Source organism: Barbatula barbatula, assembly GCF_947034865.1.
Source record: "Barbatula barbatula genome assembly, chromosome: 11".
In the NCBI taxonomy this organism is placed as follows: domain Eukaryota; kingdom Metazoa; phylum Chordata; class Actinopteri; order Cypriniformes; family Nemacheilidae; genus Barbatula; species Barbatula barbatula.
This window is the reverse complement of record NC_136774.1, coordinates 17,470,016-17,486,349: the sequence shown is the minus strand read 5'-3', so window position 1 is coordinate 17,486,349 and position 16,334 is coordinate 17,470,016. Positions and strand designations below refer to the sequence as shown.

General features: G+C 39.7%; 2 protein-coding genes across 2 annotated transcripts; both read left to right on the top strand.

The window, feature by feature from the left end:
• The first annotated feature begins 934 nt into the window (after positions 1 to 934).
• Positions 935 to 8,926, top strand: rexo1 (REX1, RNA exonuclease 1 homolog). The gene is made up of 16 exons (XM_079467691.1): positions 935 to 1,265; positions 1,698 to 3,451; positions 3,697 to 3,801; positions 3,954 to 4,185; positions 4,703 to 4,851; positions 4,926 to 5,063; positions 5,195 to 5,315; positions 5,541 to 5,666; positions 5,748 to 5,885; positions 6,261 to 6,374; positions 6,491 to 6,564; positions 6,637 to 6,747; positions 6,907 to 7,022; positions 7,117 to 7,255; positions 7,458 to 7,578; positions 7,710 to 8,926. Exons 1-16 carry the CDS (start codon positions 1,079 to 1,081, stop codon positions 7,796 to 7,798), a joined length of 3,714 nt encoding a protein of 1,237 aa, XP_079323817.1. The 5' UTR covers positions 935 to 1,078; the 3' UTR covers positions 7,799 to 8,926.
• A 5,387-nt stretch (positions 8,927 to 14,313) lies between these two features.
• Positions 14,314 to 16,261, top strand: dmbx2 (diencephalon/mesencephalon homeobox 2). Its single transcript, XM_079468300.1, has 4 exons — positions 14,314 to 14,525; positions 14,631 to 14,807; positions 14,927 to 15,102; positions 15,209 to 16,261. Exons 2-4 carry the CDS (start codon positions 14,639 to 14,641, stop codon positions 15,668 to 15,670), a joined length of 807 nt encoding a protein of 268 aa, XP_079324426.1. The 5' UTR covers positions 14,314 to 14,525; positions 14,631 to 14,638; the 3' UTR covers positions 15,671 to 16,261.
• The last annotated feature ends 73 nt before the right edge of the window (positions 16,262 to 16,334 follow it).

Sequence of the window (16,334 nt, the reverse complement as noted above, 5' to 3'; positions counted from 1 at the left end):
TCAACTCTCAATTCTCAACACCTTGGAATCGATTGATTAATGGCTTTCAGGTGTATGCACCTTTACAAAAGGGACATCAAAGGAGAGTGACAGAGTTTAGACCTTTTGGAATGAGGTAAGTGTGACTGAAATGTCAAGCCAGTCGTAAGTTTGCGGTCTCTCACAAAAACTGATCATTATCGCAGTCACTGGTGTTGGATTTGTGGTCAATTCATATTTAACGCGACTTTGAGTTTTTCACCGTTTGGGATGTTTTACGTAAGATATTGCTAAATTAGTGGACTGGGGTACGTCAAGTGACGAATGATGGACATTCCAGACCGGTGTTTTGGTTTATTATTGTTGAAATATATTTGCCTTTAAATAGTTAACCTTGAGTCAGAATTGTTTTGTTCGTAACGTGAATAAATTCGCCGAAATGAGGCGAATAGCAGGCTGGCATTCTTGATTGTGATATTGCCACCCTTATGTGATGCAATGTTTTTTTTCGCTTTCCAGCTGGACACGAGAAGCTCCGCGGAGATTGACGGAAGGGAACGAGTTTTTTTCCATGTTTGAAATAAAGTACTTTTGTGTGGCGTCATTTTATTATAAACTATTCAATATGCAAGCTCTCCATTAAACTAAACTACAACCATCACAATACTCTACCACACACAAGAGATTTTATGACACATGCAACCACACCACCAAGCTTGTGGAATAAAACGGTGACTTAAAAGCTCAAGCGTTACCACATTATGGTTTAAAAAACGATCTCAACCTTTTTATAATAAAAGTGTGCTTCCCTAAATCAACGTTGTATTTGTTTATATTATCTTTACGTCGCTTTGATGAACAAACTGGTATGAATCAAAGACGAAAGACAACTATCCACACAGGCGAGCGCTTCAGTCAACTGTGTTACGTAACAGCCCGACGTTCCGGGGTCCTTGCGCTCACGTTGTCGCCCATTAAATATGGCGTCGTAGGAGGTCTGTTGTTGTCCGAAAGAAAGTGGCAACATACGGATATGCAAAGAACCACGCATGTAGTCAAAGAATCACACCAGACAGGGAGACAGTGGTTATGAACAGCAATGTTGAGATCTACGGGGTTCTTCCGTGGGATCGACTGCCCGTTTTATTGTGAGACAAATAAAGGAAAAACCGGTGCGGATGGATGCTCTAGACCCTACTGTCACTTCAGACACAGCAAACAAAGACGAGCCTCCTCTGGGATATATGACATCGGAAAGACTAAAGCGCTTTCAGCTAATCCTACCGGTAAATCGACATTTGTTTTGTTGTTATGCTTTTCTTCATAATAAGGTTTCCGATTGTCACATGTATTTAAATACAGAAAAGCGTTTGTAACGTGTATGGTCTGTTTTGTGTCCGGCATTCAATCGTGTATGACGATAATGAACATTTTGTGTTTATGCACGGTATGTTTATTATGATATATGCACACCATGTACATTTCCTGTAAGCAGTGTTTAAAAAATGACTGCTGAAGCAACTTTATATACTATTTATTTTTGTAAAAATTAAGTGTAATGCCATTTGATCACGAACATGTGAAGTAATTCGGCATAGTTTTATTTAAAAATGAATAGGAGACTTTATATATAAATAGTAGCTCCTCATTTAGATGTTTTGTATGAAATGTTATTGAATTAAATATGTATTTACAGTACATCAAATTTTTTTTGACAGATCAAGGTTATGATCCATTCAGTCCCGAGGTTGTAAGACCAGAAGAGCATTATAATGGAGAGGCACCATCAAGCTTGTCGTCGGGCCCGGATGTGGATCTGGGTACCATGGAGCTTGATTTGGTCAATAAGGCCATTGAGGCTGTTCGCAGTGAGATGGAAAGGGACAAGAAAAAGCTTTCTCAGATTGAAGTTAAGGAATATGAGCCCACCACCAGCTCATGTAAGAGACAGAGGCCCGCAGCTGCATCATCCCATCAGGGCTACGATCCTGGGAGCTACAAAATGGGCCAAACTAGCGAATACAACCCGACCCCACGCTCCAGCAAATACACCCTGGACTCTGAGAACAGCAGTAACGTTGGCAATGCAATGGAGTACGTGCCAACTGTTGTTTCAAAAAGGAGTGTTAAAAAGAAGTTGCCTCCACCCTCATCTCATGTCCTCCCAACCCCAGGGGCGAAATCCGGCTCCTTACCTGTCAAAAGCAAATACACGCTTGATAGTTCCAAACCCTCCACGGACATGGAGTACGACCCTCTGTCAAACTACTCTGCCAAGCTGCCCGTTAAAGAACAGAAGACTTTGTGTTCAAATAGAGAGGCACGGAAGAGATCGTACCCGGCTGCAAATCGAGAAGAGGAATACATTCCAACGGCAAAGAAACCAAAGTCATCTTCACTTAACGTCACGAAATACACTGCTAGTTTCTCGGAATCCGACGACGAGAGTTCAGGCACAGAATATCGTCCGATGTCCCTGAGCCGACTGCAGCGCAAAGGGATCAACACAGCCTTAAAACAAGAAAGAGCATCAGGTGCACTGGGACAACAAAGAAAGCATAAAGATGGTGTTTCGCCAAGCGAATATGACGACTTTGAGTGCCTGGATGTGAACAGAAAGCCGGTAGAGAAAAAGACGCCAGGAAAAATCAGTCAGCCGAAAAGTTATAAATCCGAAAAATCTAAAAATAAGGATGAGAAAGACTTGGGGAAGAAGAGCGGTGGTCAAAAAGAAAAACGAGAAAGTTCCAGTGGAGAAAAAACATTAAAGAGTGTAAATAAAGAGAGTGTGAAAAAAGTCCAAAATAAACTTGTGGAGGGGAGCACTAAATCTAAAGACAGGTCTTCGGAGAAGCTCCGAAGAGAAGCCGTGGATGTAACGAACAGCAAAGAGAAAGACAAGAAGTTGACAAAGCTAAAAAGTGAACACAAGGATAAAGAGAGAGGGAGTACAGACACCAAAAAGGGCAAAATGGACAAACCTGTGAAAACAGACAAGGAATCGTCCAAGTTTAAAGACCTGAAGAATGGAAGACACGAGACCAGTGGAAGAGAGAAGGACGAGAAGAAAAGCAGCAGTAGTGTCAGCAGCAGCAGTAAAGAGAAAAGAAAAAAGGGTATCTCAGGTCAAAAAGTGACAGTAGAGACTAAACAGACGAGCTTAAGTCACGCAGAACTGTTTGGTGCTGAGAGCGCTGAAGAGGACGACGAGAGGATAGTAAGGAAATTGGCTTCCGCTTTTAAACTGGGAAGCCTCGTGAATAATAAAAGGAAAGCCTCTGAAGTTGCATCATCGACGGAGGATGATTCTGAAGAGGATTATGATGGAGGCGATGATGATGATGATGCGGTGGACTACTCCAGCCTGCAGGCGGAGATGGAGTACGACTCTGACCCGATGGAAGAGTGTCTGCGGATATTTAACGAATCTAAAGAGGTGAAGACGGAAGATAAAGGGAGACAAGCCAAGCAGGTACAACAGCCGGGTGCTTCAGTTTGAATTGTATTGACTTTGATACTGATACTGATTGTATAACCAGCACACCTGATGCTTTGCACGCAAAACAGTTCTATAAATTTGTCAATTTACAGTAATGCACATTTATGATGCAAATGTTTAGGCTGGTGGTTTTTCGTATCTTACTTTGGATCGTCTGTCAGTTTCAGTTGAACGTGTTTTTGGTGCACCTGACAGTATCTCTTTCATTTTCATTTTAGCCTTCAAAGGAGCAGCTAGAGGAGAATGATGAGACAGAAAGCACTTTAACAACTCTCTTTCCTGGTCAGAAAAAGAGGGTGTCACATTTTAAATATCAAGGAAAAGTAAGTGTTGTGATGTAGTCAGGCCTGTGTTCTCCTCTTGTTGTCGTAGGCACAGATTCTGTGGTCTTTCCTTTGACTGTCCAAATAAAAATGGAAAATCTTAACAGGATAGAAAGGAAGAAATTGTTCAATCATTGATTCTCTTAATTTAGTCAGAGACGTCACTGAGCGCTTCACCGATGCCACAGCGGAGGTTCACGGCGCAGGAGGCCTGTTACCAACGGATGCAGAAGGCACAGCAGCAGGCGGCACAGCTGGCCGCCGCTTTTAAAAGCTCTTCTGCTTCTAACAATCCAGTACTAGGGCTGTCTGGAGAGAAACGACGAATGGCACACAGGCCAAATGCCTCCCTGTCCTCCCCAAAGCCTGCAATGAGGGCTACTGGTATGAGAGTTTGCATATGCACACTAAAGTTAGATACGTTTTATTATATTAAAGGTATAGCACAAAAATGAAAATTTTGTCTTCATGTTGTAAAGCCCCTCAGATTGTTCCAAACCTCAAGAAATGTCTTTGTTCTGCTAAACACAAAGGAAGATATTTGGAAGATGTCAGTAACCAAACAGATCTCGTCCCCCATTGACTCCTATAGTATTTATTTTCCCTACTATGGAAGTAAATGGGGGACGAGATTTGCTCGGTTACTGACATCCTTCCAAATATCTTCATTTGTGTTCAGCAGAACAAAGACATTTCGACAGGTTCGGAACAATCTGAGGGTGAGTACATGAAGACAGAATACAGAATACAGACTTTTGGGTGAAATATCTCTTCAATGTATAAAATCTTAATTTGGGATATGAATCTAAATATGAAACGTATGCTCTGTCATGACAAGAAGAAAGGCAAAGGCTGCATTTCTTTATCGAATTTATCTTATCAGTATTTGCTTGTTTTTTAGGATTAGCTGATGCGAGCAGTCGGGTGTTGTCGCCCACTAGGGTGTCGACGGATCAGATTTTTGTCAAAGCTCAAACATCAGCTGGCATCTTGTCTAAAACAACCTCCACCACAGTGGAGAAGAGAGTAGCTCACACCCCCACCTTAAAGGTAAAGCCGTATTCACATAAAAGTAAACATTCATTTCTTTTCGCATATTCTCATTCTATTGTCTGTTTCCGCAGAGCTCTGCAATGAAGCGTCCTGTCATTCCTGCTGAATTTGGGGCCAAGGTGCCCACTAACGTCCGCCAACGTTACCTCAACATTTTTATAGACGAGTGCTTGAAGTTCTGTTGTTCTGAACAGGAAGCTTTTCAGACGGTATGTCATCCAACTTTACCTCTAATGTTCCATGTTTTATTGATTTTGGATAATTATGTAGTTTCATTTGGACAGATTATTAATGGAGGTTCAATTCATTTGTGTCTTGTGGATGTCATGTTTGATCTTAGGCTTTGGATGAGGAGAAGGTAGTGTATGACAGGAGCAGCAGTAAAAACATTTACCTGAACGTTGCTGTGAACACATTGAAGAAGCTCCGCAGCAGGAGTACACCTGTCTCTCTTGCCACCAGTACGTCTCACACACACAAAGATAAAAAAAAATTTGCGCTTTTAAAGTTAACATTGTAAAAAATCTGTTTCAGATTTTCTTTAAAATGTTTTCTTTGACAGACTTTATATGTACTACCCCTTTAAGATCCTTTTTATAGAGTTTTCAAAAATTGAATTCTTCACTCCCCTTTATTTCCTTCTGTGGAGCACAAAATATGATGTTTACTTATAATATCTTTTTCAGAGACTCCGCCATTATCAATGAATAGAAAAGCTCAGTCTCATGAAGAAGTGCTCGGTGGACGGCTCGCTGCCACAACCAGCTATACCATCAATCGCTCCGGCAAACAACAGGATGTCAATCTTAAAGGTATAACCCAAATCATGAACCCTGGCTGATATAATTGGGTTATTTTAAATGATCTTTATTGTTCATCATATTGGGTTTCAGGTGCCATTCTTTACAATAAATTGAAGAAGTACATTATGATGGAGGAACAGTTACAGGAACATGGCTACCCACAACCACATCCTGAGATCTCAGGTCACGCTGTCGTTCATAACCTTCCGGAAAAGAAGAACAATGATCGTAAGTTTTTTCAGTGTCCGCACGCTGTCAGTAGTTCACATAACATTATTTGACAAACAGACAAAACGCTAGGTGGCAGTATGCTCAAATATTATTGTTCCTTCAGCCAATTTAAAGTGTGGTCAAAAAGTGATAGGTCCAGATGTGAAGGTCCTTCTGTTTTAGTCATTTTGTAGTTTAATAATAAACGTTTACCTGTTTCTTTAAAATCCTGGAACTTGTAAATTCCAGGTTAAAATTTCGTTGAAATCTCAGATTTTCTTTGTGGCATTAGACTTTTGAAGCCTACTGTAGTTCTGCTTGTACAGTATATATGATGATGTATGATATGTGGCAGAACTGAAATACATTTTCATATTGGTTTTGATTTCTCAGCGTTTTCCAAAGTTTGTTGTCGATGTGGCACTGAGTACAAGATAAACGCAAACGGCATCTGTGTGCGTAAAGAGGAGTGCTGTCATCACTGGGGAAGACTGCGCAGAAACAGAGGTGCGTATATGTGCATGTGAAAACGCGAGGTTCACTGTAACAGTACATCGGTTTAATTCAAACAAAAGATTTTACGTTTGCATCACAACTTGCTTACATATGTTTGTGTTCTTTAGTGCCTGGAGGTTGGGAGACGCTTTATAACTGTTGTTCTGGGGCTGTTGGTTCTGCTGGATGTGAAATGGGAAAAGTAAGTGTCACATGTACAAAATGGCACTGAATGATTGGAATAATCACTTTCATTTGTTTTCTTTTCTTTCAGCAACACGTACAAGATGGCCGCAAAGAGTCTTTAGATGGTTTTGTAAAGACCTTTAGCAAACAGTTACCTGTTGACGGAAATGGAGGCATCTACGCTTTGGACTGCGAGATGGTAAGAGAAGAGTCACTCTAATATGCTCACACATTGTTTATAGTTTAAATGCAACTGTGGATTAATTATGTTAGTCATGTTTAATACATTTACATATTACAAACAGCTTTAAACTTTATGTATTTGGCATAACCTTGCATCTGGATACTTGTCCTATAGTGCTACACAAGGCAAGGCTTGGAGTTGACCCGGGTGACAGTCATTAACTCCGACCTCAAGGTCGTGTATGACACGTTCGTCAAGCCAGTTAGCAAAGTGGTGGATTACAACACACGGTAAGAACTGGACTCATCGCAAGTCAGTGATAGAATTGTAATATTTGTGTAAGCAGTTCTTTTAAATCTGTTCACGTTACGTGTACGTGTCCAGGTTCTCGGGTGTGACGCAAGATGATCTGGAGAACACCACCATCACGTTGAGAGATGTTCAGGCTGTGTTACTGAGCATGTTTAGTGCAGAGTCAATTCTGATTGGCCACAGTCTGGAGAGTGATCTCTTCGCCCTTAAGGTCAGTCAGGTTGCTGCCAAACAATAGGCAGCCAAATCATGTTGGCTTGTAGGATATTGTACATTTGCAGTATACGGTGGGGCAGTTTGAATGGTTTTGGAATGGGTCCATTGTCTTTTAATGTATATTTGATAACATAATGATGCAGTCTGTTCTTATTCTTTTGTACTGATCTTGTGCCTGTATGTTCTCTATTTATAAGCTCATTCACAGCACGGTTGTTGACACAGCCATCGTGTTTCCTCATCGTCTGGGTTTGCCTTACAAACGTGCACTGCGCAACCTTATGGCCGACCACCTTAAACGCATCATACAGGATAGCGGTGAGCATGTTACTCTTTGTAATGCTAAAATGACTTTGTTTGTTTAGCAATGTAACGTTTTATGATATCATGAAAAATAGAAGAGGCTTTAAATAACGGACAATGTGTATATATGTCACTCTTATCGGCAGTGGGGGGGCATGACTCCAGTGAAGATGCCCGGGCCTGCATGGAGCTCATGATATGGAAGCTCAAAGAAGATGCAAAGGTGAAGAGATGACCTATAACCGCAGCTCTTTCCCAAAATATGACCTGGAATTATGTTTTGTTGACAAGACTGACATTGAGGAGAAGGTAGTAAGCTCTTCTCTATGAGCGGCACTGGCGTCGCATGAACTGTGAAAGAGTAAACGCTGTGGTTTGAACAAGAGGAACAGAGTCAACGGGGAGGAGACCTGTGGAGTTTCCTATCAAAATAATCTGTGCAACAAGCAATCCTGGCTCCTATGATCTTAAAAAACCTGACCGTGGTCATCAGTGCCATATTCTTGTTGAAAAGATTGTCTGGGGCAGGGGGCTTACTGACTTGTTAAGTTAAAAAAGTATTTTATATTTTTGATAAATGTCCCCTTCATCCCGTCAATATTCCATCTGATCAACGACTCTTTCTCCAAATCATCAGTGAATGAACTTTTGATTTGTGACTGCAGGTGTCCTTATAATGTGTGAATGAAATGGGTTGCACTCCACGCATATTTGTTATCGAATTTGAGATTTATCTGTGTATTAAATCCACGGTTATACTTGAAATCATTTTTTGAGCACTGATGCAATGTCACTTCCTATAGTAATAACATGGCAATCAACATACCGCAAAGCCCGTATCTGTCTTGCTTTAATTTATTTAAAAATGATTATTCTTTAACGTTTTCATGATGCCTTATAAACCATTCTTTAGACAGTATTATTATTATTATTTGTACTTCATGTAGTACTTAATATTTTGGGACAGTTTGTTTACACATTTATTATGGATTGTTCACAAATCATATGAACCAACAGGACAATTTTGAAAAAAATAAACATCATTTGTGTTTAGCTCAATTCATTTTGTTGTTCATAGATTGTTGTTCACTTCAGCTTCACAATACAGTGTTTTGTAAACTGGCACTAAATTTCACATGTTTTTTCTAGCATTAGAAAATCGCTTCCAAAAAACTGCTGCTTGTATCAAAAAATGTTTGTCAGATCAAATCAAGATGGTTGTACAATGTTTTGTTATATTATGGACTGACATCATTACAATAAGCTGTAAATAGGCTGTATAAAAACATTTTGTAGGCTTTTAGTTTTATTTTCTATTAAAATCTGTAAATAAACAAAATAAAATAAATTTTGTTGAACCCCATCTTAGTGTTCATCTGTATTTTATGTGTCATGGACGTTCAATGCAGTTCATCTGATGTTTCACAATGTTTCATTACCTAATGCCCAGGTGTCCAAGTGCATTTACAAATGGATGTCAGGCATGGATTCTCTAATCTTTTATCTTTCCAACTGTCCGTTCCACTTCACCCCACTCACTCGAGTTATCTTGTATGTCTATATACGAGACCCTTTCAAGCAGGTGCCTGACTAAGGACCTTCTCTTCAGCAGCTGTTTTCTCGGACAACAAAATGACACAAAAGGGCTGTGAAGGGAAAGAGGCAAGGTCTATTGTATTCATCTAACCCCAGGCCCATGTGTTTACCCAGGGCCCCAAGCATCTCATGTTGCCGTCTTCTCCTTGGACCCCAGGTATTAAAAAAGTACGGCAGGATCAATATCTCACACATGTCCGGGAAGTGGGGGCGATTCTCGCTGTGTTTATTGAGTGATTTAAAGCTTTGGGCAAGTCTTTCATTATCAAGTTCGATCAGTCTCTCCTCTGATCACCTTTGACTGCTGGAGGTCACTGGGGACAGGTCTGTCAGTCGTGGACAAGTGGAGCCTAGTTGGAAGTCTGTGTTTTTTTGAAGATGTCTGTCAGTCCTTTTTGGTTAATCACACAAATACAGTGTTTTGAAATTGTGAAGTATTTAAAATAGCATCACATAATAAAAAGGGCATGTATCTTATTCTATCATTTATGATATATAACAACATAACTATTGTTAGCAGCTTAAAAGGTACAGTTCACCCCAAAATGATTTACTCTCCGTCATGTTATTCCAAACCTGTATGATTTTCTATCTTCGGCAGAACACAAAAGAAGATGTTTTGAAGTTTTGACTTTCACGGAGAAATTTCTCGAAATATCTTCTTTTGTGTTCCACAGAAGATTGAGTCATAGTTTTGAACAACATGAGGATTAATAAAGAAGATAATTGGTTAACTATGCCTTTAAGCAACAAACAAAATGAAACCGATTTATTTTAGTGTGCCCCATAACTGTTTAGCAGTGCCTGTTGTATATCATTTGTTTGCTAATAATTTCTGCTTTTAGAAAGATCTTAAATGTCCAAATACTTTTCTTCTGTAGGTTTTTATTGAGGATCAGTCCATTATCTAAAATATAAATCTACTGCACTGCTTCCTACAGTGTGTTCAGTTTTTCTTCCTTTTTTGTCTCTGAGCTCGATAGCTTTTTGTTCGTGAGCTCTTTTGGGAATATCTCTGGGTGGCTGTTGCTGGAGCTTAAACCCGTGCCACTGACCTCAAGATCCCGGACCCTCGCTGCGTGGGGTCAGAGGCCAAGCCGGCCACATCGATTTCCCCTTATGAAGAAGTGTTTAGCCCAACTATATGCTTCTCCAACGCCCCCCCTCAAACACTCCTGTCCATGCTGAGCTGCTCGGAGAGCCATTTGTGCTGCTCTGGGATCGATCCAGCAAGTGTCCGAGGGGCCTCTTGGTTAAGCGGCTCTCTCAGATAACTGACAACTACAAAGCTCTCCTCTTGACAGGTGCTTGTCAATACAGATTTCCACTATTGATGGGTAATTAATGAAAGGGAGAGCATTCTGCTCCTCACACCAACATCTGTTAAACAGGACCTGTAAACAAAACCTGTGAAAGGCTAAATAAACCCCCTCGCCCTCTTCTAGGGCCCCCCTGTAGTTTAACCAATCCAAAGCATATTAAAACGCTTTCAGTTTGTGGAGCTTTAGAAAGTCAGAAGAGATAGAAAAAAGGTTCTGTTCGGAAAGGGGATTCTGCACTACACAAGAGCATAAACGTTTCCACAAACTCAAAATGTATTGATTCTGACTGCTTGTTTCTGTAGACCACATCGGAAGATGTAAACACATCTTAAGTATTTAATTATATCTTTAAGATATTTGTTTTACATTTTTAATAAGTTTAAAATGTTCTGCTGGTTGTATATTGTGCAAATTTTCTGTTTTGCAACCTGAAAAATAAAATTCTGATGTACCAGCGTTGCTTATGTTCTCCAAAGTGCACCGGATGAATAATTTTTCAAGTTGTCCAATATATGTTTGTTTAACAAACATGATTTTACATGTTAATATGTCATATTTTCATTTAACACTCTCAAAATTACTGTTTACAAATATTAATTTATCTTTAACAAGACAGAGCTTCACTGAGTTCAAAATGTTATAGGTAACTGCCCACTACCTAACCAAAGGCAATGCTTTTTTGAACAATGGTAACCAAAAAATAAACACATAAAAAAACTCAAATATCAAAGATAAAGAAACATAAATGTGCTTCTCATTACTGAAAAACATAAAACAACACTTAGTTAAGATAATAATGCTGCGTCCCAATTCGCCTACTTGTACTATGCCCTTAAAATGATGTTTTGTTATGGAAAGTATCTACATTTCAGTGCATAGCAAAACACTATGCATGCACTGGGACTACTAACGTGAAGCGGAAGTGAATTTTGTTGCCTAGACCATGAACATCAAAATATAGCTCTTCCTTGCATTTAAGTATTTATTAACGTATTATTTCGTATGTAATGTTAACTGTATACTTACATTTATTATCCTTTATTTCATTTTATCAATCCAGTATAGCGTCATTAAACTCTGCCCTCTCGCGAACTTTAACCGGAGACCATCCGCTTACTTTGACAATAGTCATTTCAGCATACTATAATTGGGGAAATACTGATTCTATTTTTATTTAGGACGGATAGTATGCATATAGGGACGCAGCACATCTCACAATGCAGTCTTATGCAAAGCATGTGAAAATGTATCCTCTGCCCAGTTGTAACAATTTTATGTTAACACGACACAAATCATTCATGTAGTGCCAACATGAACGGATTAAGTTACATAAGTGAACATGAAAAAATCATGTTGAGGCTGTTCAGCTGAGGTTCCTCTAAATGACTTATTTTGAGCTAATACAGCTTGTCTAAATTAAGTTCATTTAGACAAGTAGCAAATTTCCTTTTTTTAGTGTCTATACTAGAGTGGAATCTATAATGGTTTCATCTTTATCATTCATAAATAATATCTTAAGTGTTAATAAGATATAATGTAGTGAAATTAATAATTTTTTTCAGTACAGCCAGAAGTTTGGACATAACATCTAGGTTTTATTCCTAGTGTTCTCCACATTTTTTAATGAAGTACTCGAAACAATGAAAAATTCTAATATTGTCATGATATAATGCTGTAGAAGAAAAAATACACATAACAAATGTTTTTATTTAGCTTCTTTGAAGAAGCCATATTTTACCTGTAGCTCGGTACACATTTTTCATAATGCATCAGACTTTAGAATATGTTTTTTGTTCAAATAAATTAAAAGTGTATATTGATCTTTCTCTTGTTTTATTTATGACTGTTTGTTTAGCATTTTCCTAAATTAGTAGTAAGCAATTTTATGAGTTTTACCTTAAGCTCTGTAAAACTCTGGTCTAGTCTGGACTGTATTTCAATGGCACTAATCTGTAAATGGATCCACTTGCACATAATATCCCCCTAAACCCCTTAAACTCTACAGACTGGACCTAAACCTTCAAAGCTCTAAGGTTGCCTACAGCTCTGTGCTAAAACAAATTAGCAGTTTGCATCAATTACAACAACGTAAATAAACATCTGAATGTTGAGAAGAGATGAGAAAATTCCAGATCGGGGTAAAGCCGAAGAGCAATTTTAGGCTGATGATGAAAACGCAGCTCTCATTACAGATCGAGGCGGGATGATGAGGTAGGGACGGTGTGTATTTAGAGTTTGGAGAGGCATAGCACTGGGCGGTTGTTTTCAGGGAGGGGGGTCACACACAACCAGCGCCTTTGTGTGGCTAATCCTTCCAGCCAACACAGCTTTGGCCAGGTTTCATCATGAAAGTGCCATGAAATAACTGCTTTTTTTCTTAGAACCAAATCTCCACTAATCCCGCAGGCAGAGGAGACAAAGGCTTCTAGGCTCTGAGCTCCGAGCTTTTAATGGGGTTCAGAGGCTGCTCAGCTGAGGTTCCTCTAAATGACTTATTTTGAGCGGACGCTAATACAGCTTGACAGGCAAGAACATCGCAAAGAGCCTCGGATACGGGAGAAAAAGCTCCTCACAATTTCAAGATTTCTTTGGTAGGTCAGTCAGGTGTGAGAAGTGTAAAGTATTGATTTAAAAAAAAAAAGTGTTATCATTTGAGTGAGTCTCAATGATAAAAATCTAAATACAACAGTAAGAATTATAAATTTCAAAGTTAAATAAGTTTCACAGCAGTCAATCCGCCTCCAACAAATAGTTACATGAATAGTGCAACTCTTTTTGAGTCATTTAATTTAGCATTTTCATTTACAGACAAACCAACTCTTCCAAACCAACGTAAATGTGAGCAGAATGTTTATGTGAATGAGTTGAAAGTATTATTTCTGTATGTGTATGCCACTTTTATGGCAGTAGGACGGCTCCACAGTGCCCATGTCCTTTCGGAGACACACCCAGGAGTGTGCAACAGTGCTGATACTCGTGGGAACATAATCTAGGCCTCCACATGCTTCGCCTTGCTGGCCCTGAGCTGCACAGTGTCGGGATTTAGTGGAATTTACATCTCTGAACCTCCTGAGTCGCTCCCAGCCGCTCGGCTGCAGTTAAACTGAGATGATCTGATCTGAGGTGACTAAGGTTTCAGCTGGAGCTAAACTGCTGGCTGAGCTTAGTGTGTGAGTGTCTCGAGACATGGCTGATAGGACAAGGACTGACATTTTGGTGAAAATAATATAGATTTTTTTGTTTTTGGTGTGTTTATAACAGTCTGCTAGATTGAATGCACCCGGTGCTAATGTAGGTACATAAACAAATAGATGCTGTCACCCTGATGCAAATTGCTTTGTTCGTCCTCTGTGTCTTGTTATTTTTTTAAGATGCTAATGACTAAAATTCTCTCTATCAGCCCTGAGAAATTACCCTAGCAAGCACTTCCAGGTTGCATTCTCTAACTGACATTTTCTGGGCAAAATATGGGTCCAGTTAGCAAAACAAACCAGGCAGACAAACACCCACCCTTGGAGTTAATACCAACAAAAGCTGGAAAACGGTCGAGAAAGAAGCAAGAGAATAACAGACAATCAAAGGCTGTTATTTTAATCTGCCCAACCCCAGAGATTAGCGGAGCACATTGTTTTAATTGTTTTGGACGGGGGGGAGCGCAATGCCCTCTCATTGATGGGAGATGCTTTGCCTAAATCTTCCAAGTTCAATAGTTTCAAAAACTTGAGCCCCAAGACCCCCCTTTCTCTCCCTCATCCCGGTTAATCCTAGCTAATACCTTTCTTTCTATTGGCTAATGGTTGAAGGAAGCTGAAGTTAATGCCTCTTAAATAGTGGAAACGGAGCTGGGGAGAAACTAAACCGATGCTTGAAATGCGCATATGGAGCGCGCGGTCTGTCTGACGAAAACTCAAATAGTTTATCTATATTTTATCGGATTTTCTAGCCTTTTTAGCATCATATGAGGAAAAAAGTCGGTGTGCACTCTTGGGTTACACGTGCTTTAACTCACATTACTGGGTACCCAGTTGGATCATTTTGGAAATCGTAAGTGTAGCTATTTCTTTTTCGTTTTGTTAGTGCATATTCCTGAACTATACTCTAAACACCTGTACTAAATTCAGGTTTTTACATAACATTTTATTCTCACAGCAAGTAAAATGGATTCTGCGTACTTCTGCGGACCAAGCATCCAAGGGGCCTTTCCGTTGCCACACGTGAACTCGTTATTTTATGACGCTCACCAGGAGATGGCGCGGCAGTATCAGGTTCATACGGCGAGCGCTTCGTCACCCTTGCAAACTTTCACAGTAGCAGAGCGCCTGGCAGGTGGGTGGCCAACATGTGAATACAGGACAACATATACGAATAATAGACACCTTGACTTATTCTTTTAAAATATACAATTATTTAATATTAATGATAATAAAGTTATCCTGTCAATTTAGAGCTCATTCTTGAGGCGCGTTATGGGAACCAGCAAAAGCAGCGCCGCAGCCGCACAGCCTTCAGTGTGGTGCAGTTACAAGCGCTCGAAAAGGCCTTCCAGCAAACGCAGTATCCAGATGTGGGTATGAGAGAAAGGCTGGCAGTCTGCATCAACCTTCCAGAGGCCAGGATCCAGGTGAGACGACCGGTCCGCGCATCCATAAAGATTAACCTTCATTTAGAATACAGCATCAAAACTTTAACAGGTCCCCTTAAACGTTTGAAATCAAATGTTTCTCCAGGTGTGGTTTAAAAACCGCCGTGCCAAGTTTCGAAAAGGTCAGCGTTTCGCTCCCGTTCTCAAAGAGGAAAGTCTTGTGCATCGTTGTTCCAGTAGGCCCAAGCAAAGAAAAGAAGAAATGAAGGTGGAAGACTCCAATTCACAATCTCAAACCTCAATCAGAGACGACAAAGTCAAACCCACAATTTCCTCTTCAACGGACTCTATTCATGTTCTGCCGCACTCCAGACTACACTCATCTGCCGTTGTTCCATTCCTTACAGGAGAACTCTACCAACAATCGGTGCATAATGCACTTGGGCTACTGTCTCCAGGCCTTCCATTTCCTCCTACATATTTACCCATAATGCAGCAGCAGCCCAACATGGCGGTCAATCTGGTGCCAATTGGAAAATGCAGCAATCTCATGCTTCAGTCTGTCTGTCAATCAAAATCCATGGTACATAACCACCTGGACATGTAGCTGTACCACCATCCAAGAGGCCCCATTGACAGTTGTCCACTTTGGGGGATAAACAGGGTAACAGGTGTTCCCTAGTCCCTCACGCAACAACATCATAACACTTTTACCTTAATGACTTGGAAGGGTTGGATATTTGTTTTACTTTGGCTCAATTAAGTGGTCTTGATTCTATTTGTTTTAACAGGCTTATTCATAATGTCCATGCTGCCATGCCTATTAGAAAAGGTTCCTTAGCTTGGAGCATTGCTGAAAAACCCATTGTGTTGCACACATATTTTTGAGCACTTTGACGATTTCTTATGAATTTTATTCTTATACAGCAGAATTTGAATATTGAATATATGTAAACCCAACCCAAACAGATTTTGACCTGAATCACTCTGAATTGAGACAAGTTGACCGGATTCTGTTTTCTGTAAATATAGAACAATTTACTATATTTTACTACATTTTCGTTGAATTAAAATGCAGGTAACAATGGCATAAATAAGTATTTTTGTGTATTGTCTATTTTTATACAATATAAACACTAATGTATGGCAATCATATTATTTTCTGAATGCAAATAAATGTGTATAACCTGTTTTTTCTAACAAAGCTGTGACATTGGTTTGAAAGAAGTGTATTTAAAAAAATCTTTGAAATATTTAAAAGCTGTATTCAT